Here is a 15391-nt window from a genome sequence, read left to right on the forward strand (position 1 = left end):
CTTTGTCTGCGTTGAATTGCTCCAAGTCGTGCTATGTAGGACTCAACCCTATATTGATGTAGCTACGTACAAGCGCTCGGCACCAAGCACCAACAACCCCTTACTTAGCTACCTATCCACTATCAGGACTCTAACTACTTATGGTAATATTAATGAGATAATCTGCAGCAGCAGCATGAGTGGTTGCATTGGTGGCATTTGACTTCCGCATTCGGACACAGCTCCACAATCGTGGTATGACGACACCAGTCAGGCCACAGTATAACTCAAATCGTACAACACAAAACGGATGGCCAACTGATCAATTCAAATGCCCTTGACCCTATCGCATTAATTTGATACCATAAAATGTCCCGTCCATCGTCACGAGCCGCGTCCCTGTTCAGCTCGCGCCCATCCACCCCAGTCCCGAGTCCGGTCTTTCGCGAACCTGATTCCCTCGATGCCTATATTCTTGGGAGTGGAACTGCCGCGTTAACCGCGGCCGTACACCTCATCAAAGAGGCCAAGGTGCCTCCGTCGAGGATCCACATCATCGAAGCGCTGAGCGAACCAGGCGCGGGATCCGTGGGTAAAGGGGATGCCGAGTCGGGCTACGTCTTTCGTGCGGGATGTACCCCTCAGTTCTGCGGGAGCCAGATGGAGGAATTACTCGCGCTGGTGCCGTCGGAGAGGCCCGGGAAAAGCGTCTGGGATGATATCCAGGAGTACTTTGAAGAACATGTACCGAAGCGGGCGCCGCGGACGAGGTTCCTGGCTCGGCGGAAGAATGGACTGCAGCGTATTGAAGGGCGGAGACTCCATCTGGGGATCAAGGATAGGATGGATCTGTTCCGGCTGTCATCTAGGGCGGAGAGTGCGTTGGGCCGGTCCCGCATCCGAGAGCATTTCTCCGAAGGGTTCTTCAGGACGGACTACTGGTTGGTGCTGGCGACGCTGTAGGTTGTCGTTGCACTCAAACGTCATGATATTAACAGGATTAGGTTCGGTTTCCGGCCATGTCACAGCGCGGCCGAGTTCCGCCGCTTCATCCAGCATTTCCCTCACGATATCCAGACGCATCACCTTCGTCCCCTGGACCGTCTCCGCTTCAACTTGCATGACGCCGTTGTCGCCCCGATTGCTCGCTTCCTGCAGGCAGAGGGGGTAGATTTTCGCTTCAACACCATCACGACTGATATCATCGTCGAGCCAGCACAGGATCCTACTCGCGTGACAGCCCTGCGGACGGCGCGTAAGGACGAGCGTGAAGTGACCATTGATCTCGGCCCGAACGATATAATGATTGTCTCTTGTGGATCCATCTTGTCCGGCGCTTCCCACGGATCGAACACGGAGGCACCTTCGCTGGAGATGATGGAGATCGAGAAAGACCTCGACGAAAACTGGCTGTTGTGGCTGGAACTCGCGACCAAGCATCCCAAGTTCGGCAACGCATACAACTTTTGCACGCGACTGCGCGAGTCCCGCGTGGGATACTTTACCGTCACAGTCAAGAATCCGGCTATCTTCGAGAAGATTTTCGAGATCATCGGGGATGATCCTGAGACGGGCTCTCTGGTCACGCTGAAAGATAGCAGCTGGCTACTTACGCTGAGTCTGCCCCGGCAACCGCTGTTCCCCGATCAACCGGACGGGGTTCGAGTATTCTGGGGTTATGCGCTTAACCCAGAGGACGAAGGGGATTTCGTCAAGAAACAGATGCTGTCCTGCTCAGGCGAGGAGATAATGACCGAGGTTCTGCAGCAGCTTGATCTTCCAGTCGTCGACATCCTGCCTCAGACAATCACCGTTCCAAGTGCGTTGCCGCGATGGACGTCCGTCTTACTGCCGAGGAGTAACGGGGATCGGCCAAAGGTGGTTCCCCCAGGAATGACCAACATGGCGCTCATCGGGCATTTTGTAGACATCCCCGAGGAGGCGGTCACCTTTGACTATATGGTGCGAGGAGCACAGATGGCAGTGCACCAGCTGATGGGACTGGAGAGGGAGTTGAAGAAGTCGAAGAAGGGATCTTCGGTGAATCTGTTGGGGTTTCCGAAAGACTAGTAGATTTTCCAGGATGTATACTATATACTATGATAACTTAGTAGCCTAGATACGAGATATGAGACTCTTGTCTATCATCGTGCGTCCTCATCACCATGAGGCAACGGCTATAACATGGACTAGGGGAAATAGGCTTTCACCACCTTCGACAACATCAGTTTTGCTTGTGCGCGAAATATCTCCAATGCGCACCATGTCATAGCAAGCTGCCTCGTATCTTGTATTGATTGCATTAGTTTATCAGCTTATAATGATGAGTTGAGATTTCTGTTTTCATCCTCGCAGGATTAGACGAGCCGATGGTTACGAATTCTTTTGATTATTCTTGCTGCATTTGAAATTGATTGGTTACCAGTACTGTGAAATCTCAATCAAGCGCAGCTGGCAAGGAAAAAAAAAAGAGTACGTATAAGCGTCAGAAGTAGAAATCAAGGCGCAGGAGTTGACATACGAGGAGGTCAGAGAGCTATAGTAACTCGCAAACTCAACATCATAGGCAAATGGCGAGTTAAGCTCCACTTGAAAGGTACGCAACATGCGGTCAGAACAGGGTTGCTGGGGAGTTGGCCCGTCCTGCGACCATTGATCGACGAGGGGTGCACAGTATTCACCCGTGGACCTATGCATGCGTGAGAGTTCATGACTTCACAAATGCCTGTCTTTCTGTCTTGCGTTGCTTGCATTCTGTGTTGCCAGGGCCCATACTGCTACCGCTTTCCTTGCTGTTTGTGATTCGACATTCTGGCCGGCTACGGTGATTACAACTCCTGCACCAACGCAGACGGGTATAATTTCTGGGTGTAAGACGTTTTATTCTGGTCCAGTCCGGTGATGGATGTTATGACATTGCGACGAAATACGGTATCACTCTGGGCCAGTTTTATCAGTATAACCCGGCTGTTGGGAATGATTGTAGCAAGCTGTGGCCGGATTACTATGTTTGCGTGGGCGTGTAGTGCGAGGATGGACTGTTTCAAGGCTACTTAGGGCGAACAAATTAAAGACTTGGGGGACAAAAGGAAGGGTTGTAATAATGTTACTGAAAACTATATTTCTATATCTGCCCTCTGTTCCGTAATAGAAACCCACACACCAAAGGAAATGTTCTCGTGCGTCGCAAGAAGCCAGAAAACGTCACATATAGCGAGCAGGAGGTGGCCAAATCCCATCTGCCACCCCGTTTGCATCCTTTGACCAAGCCGCCGCTCTGTGAAGCATCTCCAGCTCAGATGTATGTCGATACGGCCGACATCTTGCTTCTGCTGCAGAAAGATCTCGCTGTGTAAGGCGAGCAAATAACGTCGGCGCAATATGTTTAATATGCACCTTGAGCGGTCTTGCCGTCTCACCTGGCTCTAAAAACCAAATAAATGGTCTTGCTGCATCTCGAGATTGTATGGCCTCCTCATCCACATACAGAAAGGCATCTAATCGCAGGCCCTGGGGGAGCTCGCCTCCATCACGCATGGAGAGAAACCGAGATTGAAGAGCAGCAATATTATTATCACCATCATCAGATATATTACTACTCTCCACATAATGAAGAGTAAATTTCGCCATAGTCTCCTCATTGATAGCCTGTGGCCTAGAATGTAATCCATGATAAACAGCTGTGTCGATCTGCTCCTTGAATGACGGCCACTCGGGTATATTTCTTGGGAAGAAAATCAGAAGCCCACAGATTGCCATCTGGGTTTGAGATAGAATATGCTCCTGCCATGGGACATGTAAAGCAAACCGAATATTCCAGACATCGTCGTCGCTCAGGGTTTTTGATGTCTCGCTCTGGATGTTTCCCCATCTTTTCATAACATTACGGGCACTCTCCTGCGCGCGTTTCATCTCCTCTGTGGTAGCTGCGGCCCTGGCTCTCTGCAATAGTTCGCGATCGGTGGCACTGAGCCGCGCTGCTTCATGTATGAGTCTCTCATTCTGGGCAGAGTCAACACCAGCAGCTATTATTACAGATTCTTTGTAGCTTAAAGAGTCTCCATTTTCGATGGCCTTTTTGATAAGTTCAGATAGGCTTTGCCCACAGCGCCTGCGACAGAGAGCATCCTCCTCTTCTGGTGGTGGGCGGCGGGTGATTATTCTTCGCTCTTCGTCTGTAAGGGAGGAGGGGTTGGTAATAGCTCGATTGTAAAGAGTATAAGTGGCTTCATCGAAGGTGATAGGGGTCCTGTCAATGTTGAGTATGACGTCTCCGTCGAACAGTCGAATAGGTATGGACATGTTGATGTTTTTTTTTTTTTTGTTTCATGCAGTGACTGTGTAGTGGGATGTTAAGTTTTTTTTTTTCTTTGCAACACTTGCAGAACAGCAGAATAACCAAGTTGACTCATTATTATGATTGACGTAATCGGTAGCGATCCGCCTGAACTTTTGTCTAAATTGGAGGCACTAACAACGACGGCCAGTACGCTGGTTTTAGGACTGTGGCATATGATGGCATGCGCAACTTTAACAACGACTGAGCCATTCAAGTGAGTCAATGGTACTTCGCCCCCATTCAGACGGCTTGCAATGAGGATTCGGTATGTATCAGTCGCGGAGACATATAACCCGGGCTGGTTGGACCTAGGCTTCCCTCATTGTCGAGGATATCCTGTTCAAGAATTATGACGGCACTACGAGCAGGAAGAGGGCGCCTAATATTGCTACTCTTGTATGCTCAAGCCCAGACATGCGTCTCATGGAGATCAGCTCCTCACAATGGTCAAGGTTAGACGTATATGGCATGAGACAGTGAATATCCTCATACTAGATATTATTCCTTGTGATTGGACCGGGTGCAGTGCGGTTACCGACTCTCAGATGCCTCGGTCCATTGTGATACTTAACTAAAGCCCTTAGTCCCCGCATTCCCAGACGCTACTTTGTAAAGAATTTCCCCAGATTATGACAACCTATTGATAGAACATTATGGATCCAGCAACTTCATCGCAGCCTGCCACCGCGGACCGGGGCTCCTTCACCACCCCCGAGGCGCTGCAAAATACATATAAAACCGATACGAATCTCCATCGGCTGCTTTCATGTGAGTTCTGCAGCAGATTGTAAATACAAATAACTAATGTCAAAGGGTACCTCCCGTCATCGACTTATGAATCCATTCAGTCCAACCTCGCCCAGCTCGGCGAGGAAGCCATCTCGCCTCAAATCCGCGAATGGAGCGCCGACGCCGAGCGCCACCAGCCCTACGTCAAGGGATATAATGTCTGGGGGCAGCGATACGACTATGACCGATTGATCACCAGCGAGGGCTGGAAGCAGCTGAGCCGATGGGGTGCTCGACATGGGTATTTCTTCCGTTCATTTCCTTAGGTCCAGAACTAACCCAAGCAGTGTGGTAGCATTAGGCTACGATCATAGCTATGGCTCCTCCCGCCGTCTCGTGCAGTACACAGTCAATTACCTGTACGGGCCTTCGTCAGGGCTGACTTCCTGCCCCGTCGCCATGACCGACGGCGCGGCGCTGATCCTCTCCCAGCAACTACAGCAACAATCCCTCCCAGAAGACCATCCCTTCCGCGTCGTCTTCAACCATCTCACCTCCCGCAACGAAGACTTCTGGACCTCAGGCCAGTGGATGACCGAACGCGCCGGCGGCAGCGACGTCCAAAACACCGAGACATGGGCCACCCACGACCCCTCCCCCAGCACCACCAACCCCACCACCCTCGGCGAAGGCGAGTACAGCATCAGCGGCTTCAAATTCTTCTCCTCAGCAACAGACGCCAACGTCACCCTCCTCCTCGCCAAAACCGCCCCCTCTGGGAAACTAAGCACCTTCCTCGCGCCTCTCCGACGCAGCATCACCCTCCCCAACCAGGCCCCCCGCGAAGTAACCAACGGCGTGCGCATCCACCGCCTCAAAACCAAGCTCGGGACCAAGGAACTCCCCACCGCGGAGCTGGAGCTGCGGGGCATGCGCGCGCACCTCGTCGGGCAACGCGACAAGGGCGTCGCGACCATTGCACCATTACTCAATGTCACCCGCACGCACACCTTCATCGGGTCGCTGGGTGCGTGGCGCCGCGCGCTGAGTATCGCGAAGGCGTTTTCGCGCGCGCGCAGTACAGTCGGCGAGCCGCTTTGGTTGATTCCGATGCATTTGCGGCTGTTGGCCGAGGTGGAGGTGCGGCAGCGGGCGGCGATGCAGTTGGGGTTCTTTACGGTGGGGGTGATGGGGGTTGTTGAGAATCCTGCGGACACTACAGCAGTGCCTTCGCATGTGCCGAGGGGTGCTGAGGCGACGGTTGTCTTCCGGGCGTTGACGGCTGTGTCCAAGGCGGTGATTAGCAAGATGGCGATTTTGGGGATCCAGGAGTGTCAGGAGGCGATGGGGGGTGTTGGGTATATGGATGAGCCGGACGAGCCCGAGTTCAATGTCTCGCGGTTGCTGCGGAATACTGCGGTTAATAGTATCTGGGAGGGGACGACGAATGTGCTGGCGAGCGAGATGGTGCGGTTCCTGCTGGCTAGGGATAATTTCGCGGTGTTTGCTGGGTGGGTTGAGCGGGCGTTGGGCATGATACGGAGAGAGAAGTTGGCGCAGGCGTTGAGGCAGGCCTGGACGGTGTTCAAGGGCAAGGTGGCGAGGGACGTTGCGTCAGTTCTGGCGGATGGGCGCAGGGTCATGTTTACTCTTGCGTGGATCCTGATGGGAGCGTTGCTGGCTTTGGATGGCGAGCGAGATGGAGATGCGGTGGCAGCAGAGGTGGCTCGTCGGTGGATTCTGGCTGGCGAGGGAGGAGTCGGAGACACGGTGCACAGGGATATCGTGAAGCCGTATGAGGCAGACGGGGACGAGAAAAATCATGCCAGCTGGGACTGCCGGATTGTCTGGGGAGAGGAATTGCCCGAGGTACAGGTGGCTGGCCATCGTTCTCTTAAGAACCAGAACAAGCTGTAGCAGTCTCTTCATACATCATATCATACTATATCATACAGTTAGGTGCAATCAAATATCCAACAACCACGACCCGCTCCAGTCAAACCCCGATCCCTCCCAGTTCTGGTCCAAGATATCCATGTACCCATCGAACGGCATCACGTCGCGCTTTTCCGTCTCCAGACTCGAGACCTGACTAGAGACTATCCTCTCCCCCTGTATAACCCCCCACTGCCGACAAAGCCGCCGATCAATCCCATTGAAGAAATCCACCAGGCCAGGTCCTAAACTCGGCACAGCCCCCTCAAACAAGGGCTGTCGCCGCACCTGCTTCGTCAACCTGTCCAGCGCCCGGATCGGGCCCACCGCCGAGCGCCAGCGCTTCGACAGCGTCTGCAGACACAACTTGATAGTGGACAGCTCATACTCGGCTGTTTCCTTGAGCGGCTCGTATCGATACGCCGAGAGCAGCGACAGCCCGGCACTGAGCCCGTACAGTGCGAAGATGGGACCGAGATACTGCAGTTGGTCTTTCTGGTGGAAGTCCTCGAAGATTCCGGCGATGCAGGACGCGGCGACAAGGGACGCTGCTGACGGGACGCTGTTGGGTGTGGGCGAGCGGTGCAGGATGATTAGGATGGCGAGGTAGATGACCAGAAGCTGGTTGACCTCGAACTCGTGTGTCGAGGAGATAGTGTCGGGTGGTGCTGCGGCGCGAAGCGAAGGGAGGGACTGGTTGATCCAGCGGTAGAGGGCGTTTTCGAGCTGGCTGCGGCGCTCCAGGGACATGGTCTTGCGGAGACAGCCTTCGACTGTGTCGCCTAGCAGCAGGCAGATGGTTGTGTAGGCGACGAAGAGCTGCGACTTGTCGTTTTGGACGTCGAAGTCGTCCACGCTCGGCGGGAGGACGTCGCTGTCGCTGAGGTTGATGGTCCGGGGTCGTCCGGTGCCGGCTGAGATGATATTATCGCGCACCTACGTGGTCAGTGCATGCTTTGTAGTAGGTGAACATTACATACAACTAAAGCCCACCAGAGCCTCCTCAGTAGCCCACGGTCCTTTGCATTCGCGGCAGGCTCCTTGTGCAATCCGATCTGAAAGGCCATGGCGCCAGCCGTGCGGATCCAGAACCCGCTCGTGTCGGTCGAGACCTTCTCCGGTCCGACAGGATTATACCAGTGCAGCAAGCACGCCGACACGATGGAGATAAGCGAGTTGTTGCCGCCCCCGAAGAAATAGAGCAGCTTCGCTTTGCGGTAGAAGTCCTTACTTGATACGTCTTCCGACGGCGCAGACACACGACTCCCCGCCAGCAGGACGGCCTGCAACAATAGCGGCGAGGGCGACTCCGCGGTTAGCCATTCGGGGTCGATGATCGGTGTCCATGGCGCACAGTACCGCATAAAGCAGTCGATGAGATGGTCCTGGATGGGCTTGGGCGGGAGATCATACACCCGCTGGTGCTGGAAGAGCTGCATGTCCTCGTGGTTGTCGGTGTCGAGCGCATCCTGGCCGGACTGCACCAGGGTCTCATCGAAGGGCACACTCCCGCTGAGATACTCGCTGCGACCGCTGTAGCTTTTTTCAGTGGAGATGGGAGCGGCGGGACTGTATGCGGTGCGGGGGTCCTCCCGGGAGGGGGACAGGCTGTTGGTGATTCTTTTGCGTTTGCGGGTGAATGGGCTGATGTGTTAGTAGAGGACGATCTGATGATGGAGAGGCTTACAGGCACTCGGCCTTTGCTTTGGTGCAGTTGCTACATGGCTGCTGTTTCTCCAGATCGCATTTCACCTGCTGGACTTAGGAGATGCATCACTTATTTGGGGCATACTCCGTACCTTTCTCTTGTGACAGATAATGCATGCTCTGATGACTGCTGGCATATTCCATATCTAGTTTGCCCGTTCTTCGTTTATCAATTATAGTTGATATCAAATGGAGGCATGGACGACGATGAGGTCCTAATAACCGACGATTGCCGAGGAAACCGGTGGCGCCGGGTGAGGCACCAATCAGATTGCAGGATTTATTCGACAATGTATGAAAGACACCAATGTTGATTGACTTTGAGGAATGGCTGATATTATCTTGTAGATAGACCTGAAAGAAGGTTATGTTCGTGTCATGCCCTAATCCTCCGAGTGTTGCATATGCCAGGACAACTCCAGAGATATACATAGGTTTTTCGGTAATTCCATATGTTCATGCCCCTTTAAGTCAATAAGTCGAAGGGAAGATACTCCCTGCATCACACTGGAAGTCCCTGTTTGGTGCTGGATTCGATATCAAATCGCCAGCGCACTCAAGTCTAAAGATCCTCTTTTCAAATGAGCAATTAGGGGCCATGGGGTTACCTAGCCGCGCGCTGGTGCCTGTAAATTGTAGTACATCAAACTGCACCGCCTTCTTGTTTGCCTGTCCAACCATTTCATGTCGACTGCAGGTGTTTCAGCAGGGGTATTGGGCGATTGGCCAGCAACTCTGCTCCATCCGCGGGCTTTTGCCATACATCAAGTAATGATATCTGCCATCTTCGTCCATATAGCGCTTCCTGGGCGGCTATTCTGCACCAGGGCTGCCCAGCCCCGGCGTGATTGCTGCCCGGTGCGCCTTGCCTTCCTTCTTGCACTCCTTCCCAATTTTTAAAGTCTCGCCATCCAGAATCCATCCAGACAGTCTGATATTCTTTCTCATAAACACCTCTGTCAGAATATGAGGCTTGAGAGCAGGCAAATATTAAAGGTTTCTTGAATTCTTCATGGTTGAGTTGACTGTCGAAAACAGTTCATCACGGAGTAAAGTAGGCAAAATCATGTGCGCCGACCACGAGATACGCTGACAACCTCAAGGTACAATGGAAACTAAGACGAAACGTCTATCTCATGATGCATATACAGTGGCACTGCTCACCCCCCTCGAGGTTGAGTTGAGTCCAATGAGATATATGCTTGACGAAGAACATCAGCCACTACCGAGCGCCCGCGGTGACCCAAATAACTACGTTCTGGGACGACTCTGTCAGCATAATGTCGTTATCGCGTCCTTGCCTGCCGGCTACCAAGGTACGATCTCCGCTGCGGTCGTCGCACGAGATTTAGCGCGCACCTTCCCGTCGGTCACGCTTCGATTGCTCGTGGGCATTGGAGGGGGCGTGCCCAGCGACAATACTGATATTCGTCTGGGAGATGTTGTGGTCAGTGTTCCATCTGGAACTCAGGGTGGTGTTGTGCAATACGATCTGGGAAAGCAGACTACAACTGGGTTTCAACGCAATTCTTGTGCCCCCCGCCCAATGAATGGCTGGCTATTCTCCCGAGAATGCAATCCGATCACCGCGTGCGGATTAACATGGTCTCAAGTCACATAAGAGATATGCTGAGAAGATTTCCAGCGCTGTCCGAGTATAAGAGACCGTCGCCTGAGACGGACATCTTGTTCAAGTCCAACTACGACCATTGCATGGGTAAGCCGACTTGCCAGTCCTGTGATATACAAAAGACAGTTCCCCGGCACAAACGCAGCGCTCCTGACCGATCTTTCGTTCATTACGGGGTCATCGCATCCGGGGATCGCGTGATGAAGAATGCGAAGAAGCGGGACATGATCAGTAAGAGTAGCGAGGGCGCGATCTGTTTTGAGATGGAGGCAGCAGGCCTTATGAATGATTTCCGCTGCATTGTTATTCGTGGAATCTCCGACTATGCGGACTCGCACAAAAACGACATTTGGCACCCCTATGCCGCTGCAGCTGCCGCGGCTCTTGCAAAGGAGCTCCTTTCGTATCTGGAGGTATCGGGCCGTAAGTGAGATGTAATGATAGTATTCAGTGGAACTATTAGAAAGCTGACCAAGGATGTCAAAATGCTGGCAGCAACCATTCAATCCTCTCGTGCGACTGCTGCCTTGAAGGCTTTCTACACTGAAGGGAAGCGGCTTAATATAGAACGAATTTCAGGTCAACTACTCCCAATGAGTCATTGCTATATAAATCTGGCGGTGGTGAAGCGCTCACTAGAGGTCGGCGAGAATCATCAATCATTCTCCCTCATAACACGCCTCAAGGTTCAAGCAGATAAGGACGGAGACATAATCACCTTGCCGTCACTATTTGAACCACGCAATGGACCATCTCAGACCCCTTCGGTGCCTAAACGCATCCTGATTGAAGGGCGGGCCGGAGTAGGAAAGACGACTCTCTGCAAGAAGATCGTTTATGACCACCTGCACCATCAAATGTGGAGCCACCTTTTCGACTGGGTATTGTGGGTTCCATTGCGCAAGCTGCGACGAAGATCGGAAACGACAGTTGCGTACAACTTGGAAAATATGTTTTATGACGAATATTTCTCTCAACAACCTGACGGCAAAGATTTGGCACGAGCATTGTGGCAGGCTGTCATCGATCCCTCCCTTAGCAACCGAGTACTTTTCTTACTCGATGGCCTCGATGAAATCTCCCGTGAATGGGATACAGACGCGCCAATGCATGATTTTGTGTCCCATCTACTGAAGCAACCGCAGGCCATTATCACGACGAGACCACGCCCCTCGGATCAGTTCGACCTAGGGACTGTCGATCTCGAACTAGAAACCATAGGATTTCTTCCTGACCAGGTAAACAAGTACATCAACCACCCGGAGATCGTACCCGACGGTGGGACTGCGAGAGAGATTGAGTCATTCTTGCAAAAGCATACCCTTATGCAAAACCTCATGCGGATCCCTGTCCAGCTGGACGCACTGTGCTTTAGTTGGGAGCGAGACTTGTTGCAAGGGAAGCAGCAGACAATGGCCAGCATTTATCAGGCAATTGTGCTGAAGCTGTGGAGAAAGGATATTCTGCAGCTGGGCATTCGAGATGACCAAGGAATGCCGCTAACGGAGGGGAAAGTGAAAGACATCTTCGAGTCTGACATTGAGGATTATATATTCAATGAGATCAACCTAATCGAGGGACTCGCCTTCCACGGACTCACCAATGATATTATCGAATTTCGGTTGAAAGACCGCGAATCGTTCTACAGACTTTTTAAACGGCTTGGAGAGAAGCTTCCTCGCGCGGGCGACCTTGTGCTTCGGAGGGTCTCATTTCTGCGTACCTCAGATGACACTCTCTACAGACACGAGCAAAGTTTTCATTTCCTTCACTTGACCTTCCAAGAGTTCTTTGCAGCGAGGTATTTTGTCAGGCACTGGCTACAGGACAAGCCTCTCCCGCTTTTTCGTGTGGGTCAACAATCAACGAAGGACTCTTTATTGGCACCCCAACTGTTCCTTCAGGCAAAGAAATACGATTTGCACTATAATATCTATTGGCGTTTTGTGGCAGGGCTTTTACAAAACTGCTGGCAGTCGAATGCTCCAAGCGGAGAGTTGGTGAGAGATTTCTTCGATCAACTAGACCGTGAGCCTCGCGACATGGTGGGACTAGCCCACCAGCGACTTACCATGCATTGCCTCAGTGAGGTAGCGACCGCGAGTGATGATGAGGTCATTTCGGAGACGAGGTCTTCGCTTGAGAAAAGACTGCTACAATGGGTAGAGCTCGAGTGCCAACTTAGCTCAGACCCGGAAATGGTCGCTGAGATGGAATGTCCAAGCCACATCATCACAACACTTCTCGGGCCGGGCTACGAAAGGTATCACGGACAAATTCTAAAGACCTTAGATCGCGGAAAAATACAAATATCCCAAGATGTACTTGATGCAGCAACTTTGTTGCTCAAAAGAAATGCGTCTGTCTCAGTGAGACAATGTGCAGTAGCTTTGTTATCAAGGACCCCGGACACGATAACAGCAGAGATTGAGAGAATCCTAGTTCGAGACCTCCACCAGGGTTATTCTGGTACCCGTCAGTACACAGCCAGCGCCTTGTTTAAGAGGTTTCTCTCCAATAATGCCATCCGGGATCTGGTACCGCTGCTACGGCATCATGATAAGAATATCAGCTTGGATAGTATCAAAGCCCTAAAGGCAGCGGTCGACCTTCCTGAGAACGTTATACAAAATCTGATGTCCCTCTTTTGGGATGATGAGATTGTCTATCCCGACCGCACGCCAGCGCCGATTTTAGCACCTCAAAAGAAATTCTCAGATAGCACTATCTTGTCTCTCGGTACGCATCTCAATGATAACCTAGGCTGCGTACGCTACAGGGCGGCGGCCGCTTTACAGGTCAAGAAGACTTTACTCCCCGATTGGATTGTTAAAAACCTGGTACAGCTCCTTGAAGATGAATCTTCAAGTGTACGGTTCGCCGCATGCAAAGCACTGTGCGCTCAGAAAACCCTTCCGAAGGAGGTTCTCTTTACTGTGATTCCCGTGCTCAATAAAAGTGTAGAGTTTATGATAAATGGCTTCCTCAACGACAAAACAGAGCATGCAATTAATATCTTGAGGAGCCAACTTGTTCTTCCAGACGATATCAGACATGCGCTAAGTCTTCTACTCAAGGCAGAAGCCCCTTCTACAAAGTTCGCTGCAGGCTGGGCCTTAGCAAGCCAAGACAACCTGTCGAATGAAACCCTCAACGGCATGGCACTACTCCTCGAGGAAGCAAATATTAATTTGGGACAACTCAGGCGCACATTTCAGTTATTCGAACAACAGAAAAGTCTTCGATATATCATTGTGCGAGCGTTGCACCTACATCTCAAAGATCGTAATACTGAAGTGAGACGTTTCGCGGCTTGCGACCTTCAGAAGTGGCTGCCCCTTCCAGATGAGATTCTACATGACTTATTTTTATGCCTAAAGGATCCAAAAACAAGATGGCTTGCAAGTAGCACAATCGGAAAGCACTCGGCGATCCCGGACGAGATTATTCCAAGCTTGCACGACCTTTTGATGGATAAAGACGCAGATGTGCGTGAGTCCGCGGCCGCGGCCCTGAACAGTCAAAAAGAGCTTCCATCGAAGTTGCTCCATTCTCTCGTATTCGTACTCAGACATTGCCCGGATGGTTATGTTTGCTACGCAACCGAGTGGCTCAAAAGGCAGCGCCGTCTTCCTGGCGATATAACCAAGGCGTTGGCCATGCTACTTGACGATGAGCGCGGAGTGGTAAAAGATAAAGCTATGATAGTGTTGCTGGCGCAGTCGCACCTGGCAGAAAATGTACTCCATGCCATAGCCATGCTACATTTTTGCCCTCGCCTTCAATACGGATACGCTTGGGGTTCATGGCTCGGTTCGAGGTCTGATTTACCCCTCAAAACAGTCAAAGCTCTGGCAGGCCTCCTTGTGGAAGAAAACCACTCGCATGTAGAGAGGGTTTTGAGAGTTCAAAATTCCTTCTACCCTCTTGTACCGACGCTCAGCCGGCAGGCGCTGAAGAATCTCTTTCGTTGTTGGATACCCCTCGCCTTTGACAAACAGATCTGCTGCTTTTTGGAGAAAGGCAAGCTGATTATCGATGGTCCGAAAGGGAGATTTGAACTTGATTTCGAGAGTGAGCAGCAAAGAGAGCAGTTCATTCAGGTCATTCGACAGGTCCAGATGGATCTGGGATTTCCTACCGCTGGCACAAGCTCTGATGAACAGTCGCCTGTACCGAGCCGGGTCATCCGCAAGCGATCTGCCAAACCTGCGGGGTTTGCAATGGAACATCCGAACAATAAATTGAGAAAGTAATTTCCACGTCCTCGTCCTCGTCCTCGAACTCTCCCCCTGACTCGGAATGTACAGCTGGCGTGGTCAGCCGCTTCTGATGCCTCAAATATACTAGCAGGATCCTTGTTCTTGCTACTACTGAATTCTCATTTAAGTGTATAGTTCATCACCCTTCCCTGCACCCAGTGATATCTTATCTAACTAACCATCTAGCTGTTCTTCATGGTCTTGATGTAGATAGTCTCCCACAAACAGCACATCTCTGGGGGTGGTCTTGCTACTAAAGTCTACGGCGCTGAAATAGAGCAGATGCCAAAGTCTAGTCCGTGCTGGAAGTGGTAAGTATAAAATAGCTGATACACAGTAACTGCCTGGTCATAGTAAAGTCCCAACCTATAGTTAGGTGGCTAAGTATGTTATGGTAGTTCTTTTAGTCTTAGGTTGTTGCTCCTGTTAGACTCTAGAAATCATATAATATCTATAATACCGAGGTTAGTGAATCCAGATAATTGGCTGCGTAATTACTAGGTGGGTATAGTAATTAATGAAGAGATGATTTTCTACTGATAGGTCATGCATCCTTCCTATGACCTTGATGTAGCTCATCACTCTCTATAGTCCTGCCATAGAGTTAATTAACCAGTACTGGCTACCTCCAGAGTGCTCAGCTTTCACATATAGATGAGACTAGGGTGTTATTTTCCTAATACCATTACAGAATTTATCTTTCTATCTAGTTTATAAAACGTATCCTCTATCCTTCTTCCCTGCAGAGCGGTAATACACTATTACTCTCTGTGTTAGGAATACTGGACTCCTTCACATAGTGTGAGCTGA

The 15391-nt window shown here is 51.4% G+C and overlaps 6 protein-coding genes across 6 annotated transcripts; 4 read left to right on the forward strand and 2 right to left on the reverse strand.

Annotated features, from left to right (window-relative positions):
• Positions 1 to 348: 348 nt before the first annotated feature.
• Positions 349 to 2049, forward strand: Asppvi_004798 (oleate hydratase; the record flags this gene model as incomplete). The annotated part of the gene is made up of 2 exons (XM_043300739.1): positions 349 to 938; positions 1008 to 2049. The coding sequence occupies 2 exons, from the start codon at positions 349 to 351 to the stop codon at positions 2047 to 2049; spliced, it is 1632 nt and encodes a 543-aa protein (XP_043156674.1).
• A 1134-nt stretch (positions 2050 to 3183) lies between these two features.
• On the reverse strand, positions 3184 to 4281 carry Asppvi_004799 (uncharacterized protein; the record flags this gene model as incomplete). The annotated part of the gene is made up of 1 exon (XM_043300740.1): positions 3184 to 4281. One exon carries the CDS (start codon positions 4279 to 4281, stop codon positions 3184 to 3186), a length of 1098 nt encoding a protein of 365 aa, XP_043156675.1.
• Positions 4282 to 4971: 690 nt separating this feature from the next.
• On the forward strand, positions 4972 to 6964 carry Asppvi_004800 (putative acyl-CoA dehydrogenase; the record flags this gene model as incomplete). Its single annotated transcript, XM_043300741.1, has 3 exons — positions 4972 to 5086; positions 5132 to 5348; positions 5395 to 6964. The coding sequence occupies 3 exons, from the start codon at positions 4972 to 4974 to the stop codon at positions 6962 to 6964; spliced, it is 1902 nt and encodes a 633-aa protein (XP_043156676.1).
• A 48-nt stretch (positions 6965 to 7012) lies between these two features.
• On the reverse strand, positions 7013 to 8826 carry Asppvi_004801 (transcription factor domain-containing protein; the record flags this gene model as incomplete). The annotated part of the gene is made up of 4 exons (XM_043300742.1): positions 7013 to 7918; positions 7963 to 8626; positions 8670 to 8734; positions 8782 to 8826. 4 exons carry the CDS (start codon positions 8824 to 8826, stop codon positions 7013 to 7015), a joined length of 1680 nt encoding a protein of 559 aa, XP_043156677.1.
• A 971-nt stretch (positions 8827 to 9797) lies between these two features.
• Asppvi_004802 (5'-methylthioadenosine/S-adenosylhomocysteine nucleosidase family protein) lies at positions 9798 to 10750 on the forward strand (the record flags this gene model as incomplete). Its single annotated transcript, XM_043300743.1, has 2 exons — positions 9798 to 10279; positions 10327 to 10750. The coding sequence occupies 2 exons, from the start codon at positions 9798 to 9800 to the stop codon at positions 10748 to 10750; spliced, it is 906 nt and encodes a 301-aa protein (XP_043156678.1).
• A 54-nt stretch (positions 10751 to 10804) lies between these two features.
• Asppvi_004803 (uncharacterized protein) lies at positions 10805 to 14575 on the forward strand (the record flags this gene model as incomplete). Its single annotated transcript, XM_043300744.1, has 1 exon — positions 10805 to 14575. The coding sequence occupies one exon, from the start codon at positions 10805 to 10807 to the stop codon at positions 14573 to 14575; it is 3771 nt and encodes a 1256-aa protein (XP_043156679.1).
• Positions 14576 to 15391: the final 816 nt, after the last annotated feature.

The sequence above is a fragment of the Aspergillus pseudoviridinutans genome (genome assembly GCF_018340605.1).
Source record: "Aspergillus pseudoviridinutans IFM 55266 DNA, scaffold_3, whole genome shotgun sequence".
In the NCBI taxonomy this organism is placed as follows: domain Eukaryota; kingdom Fungi; phylum Ascomycota; class Eurotiomycetes; order Eurotiales; family Aspergillaceae; genus Aspergillus; species Aspergillus pseudoviridinutans.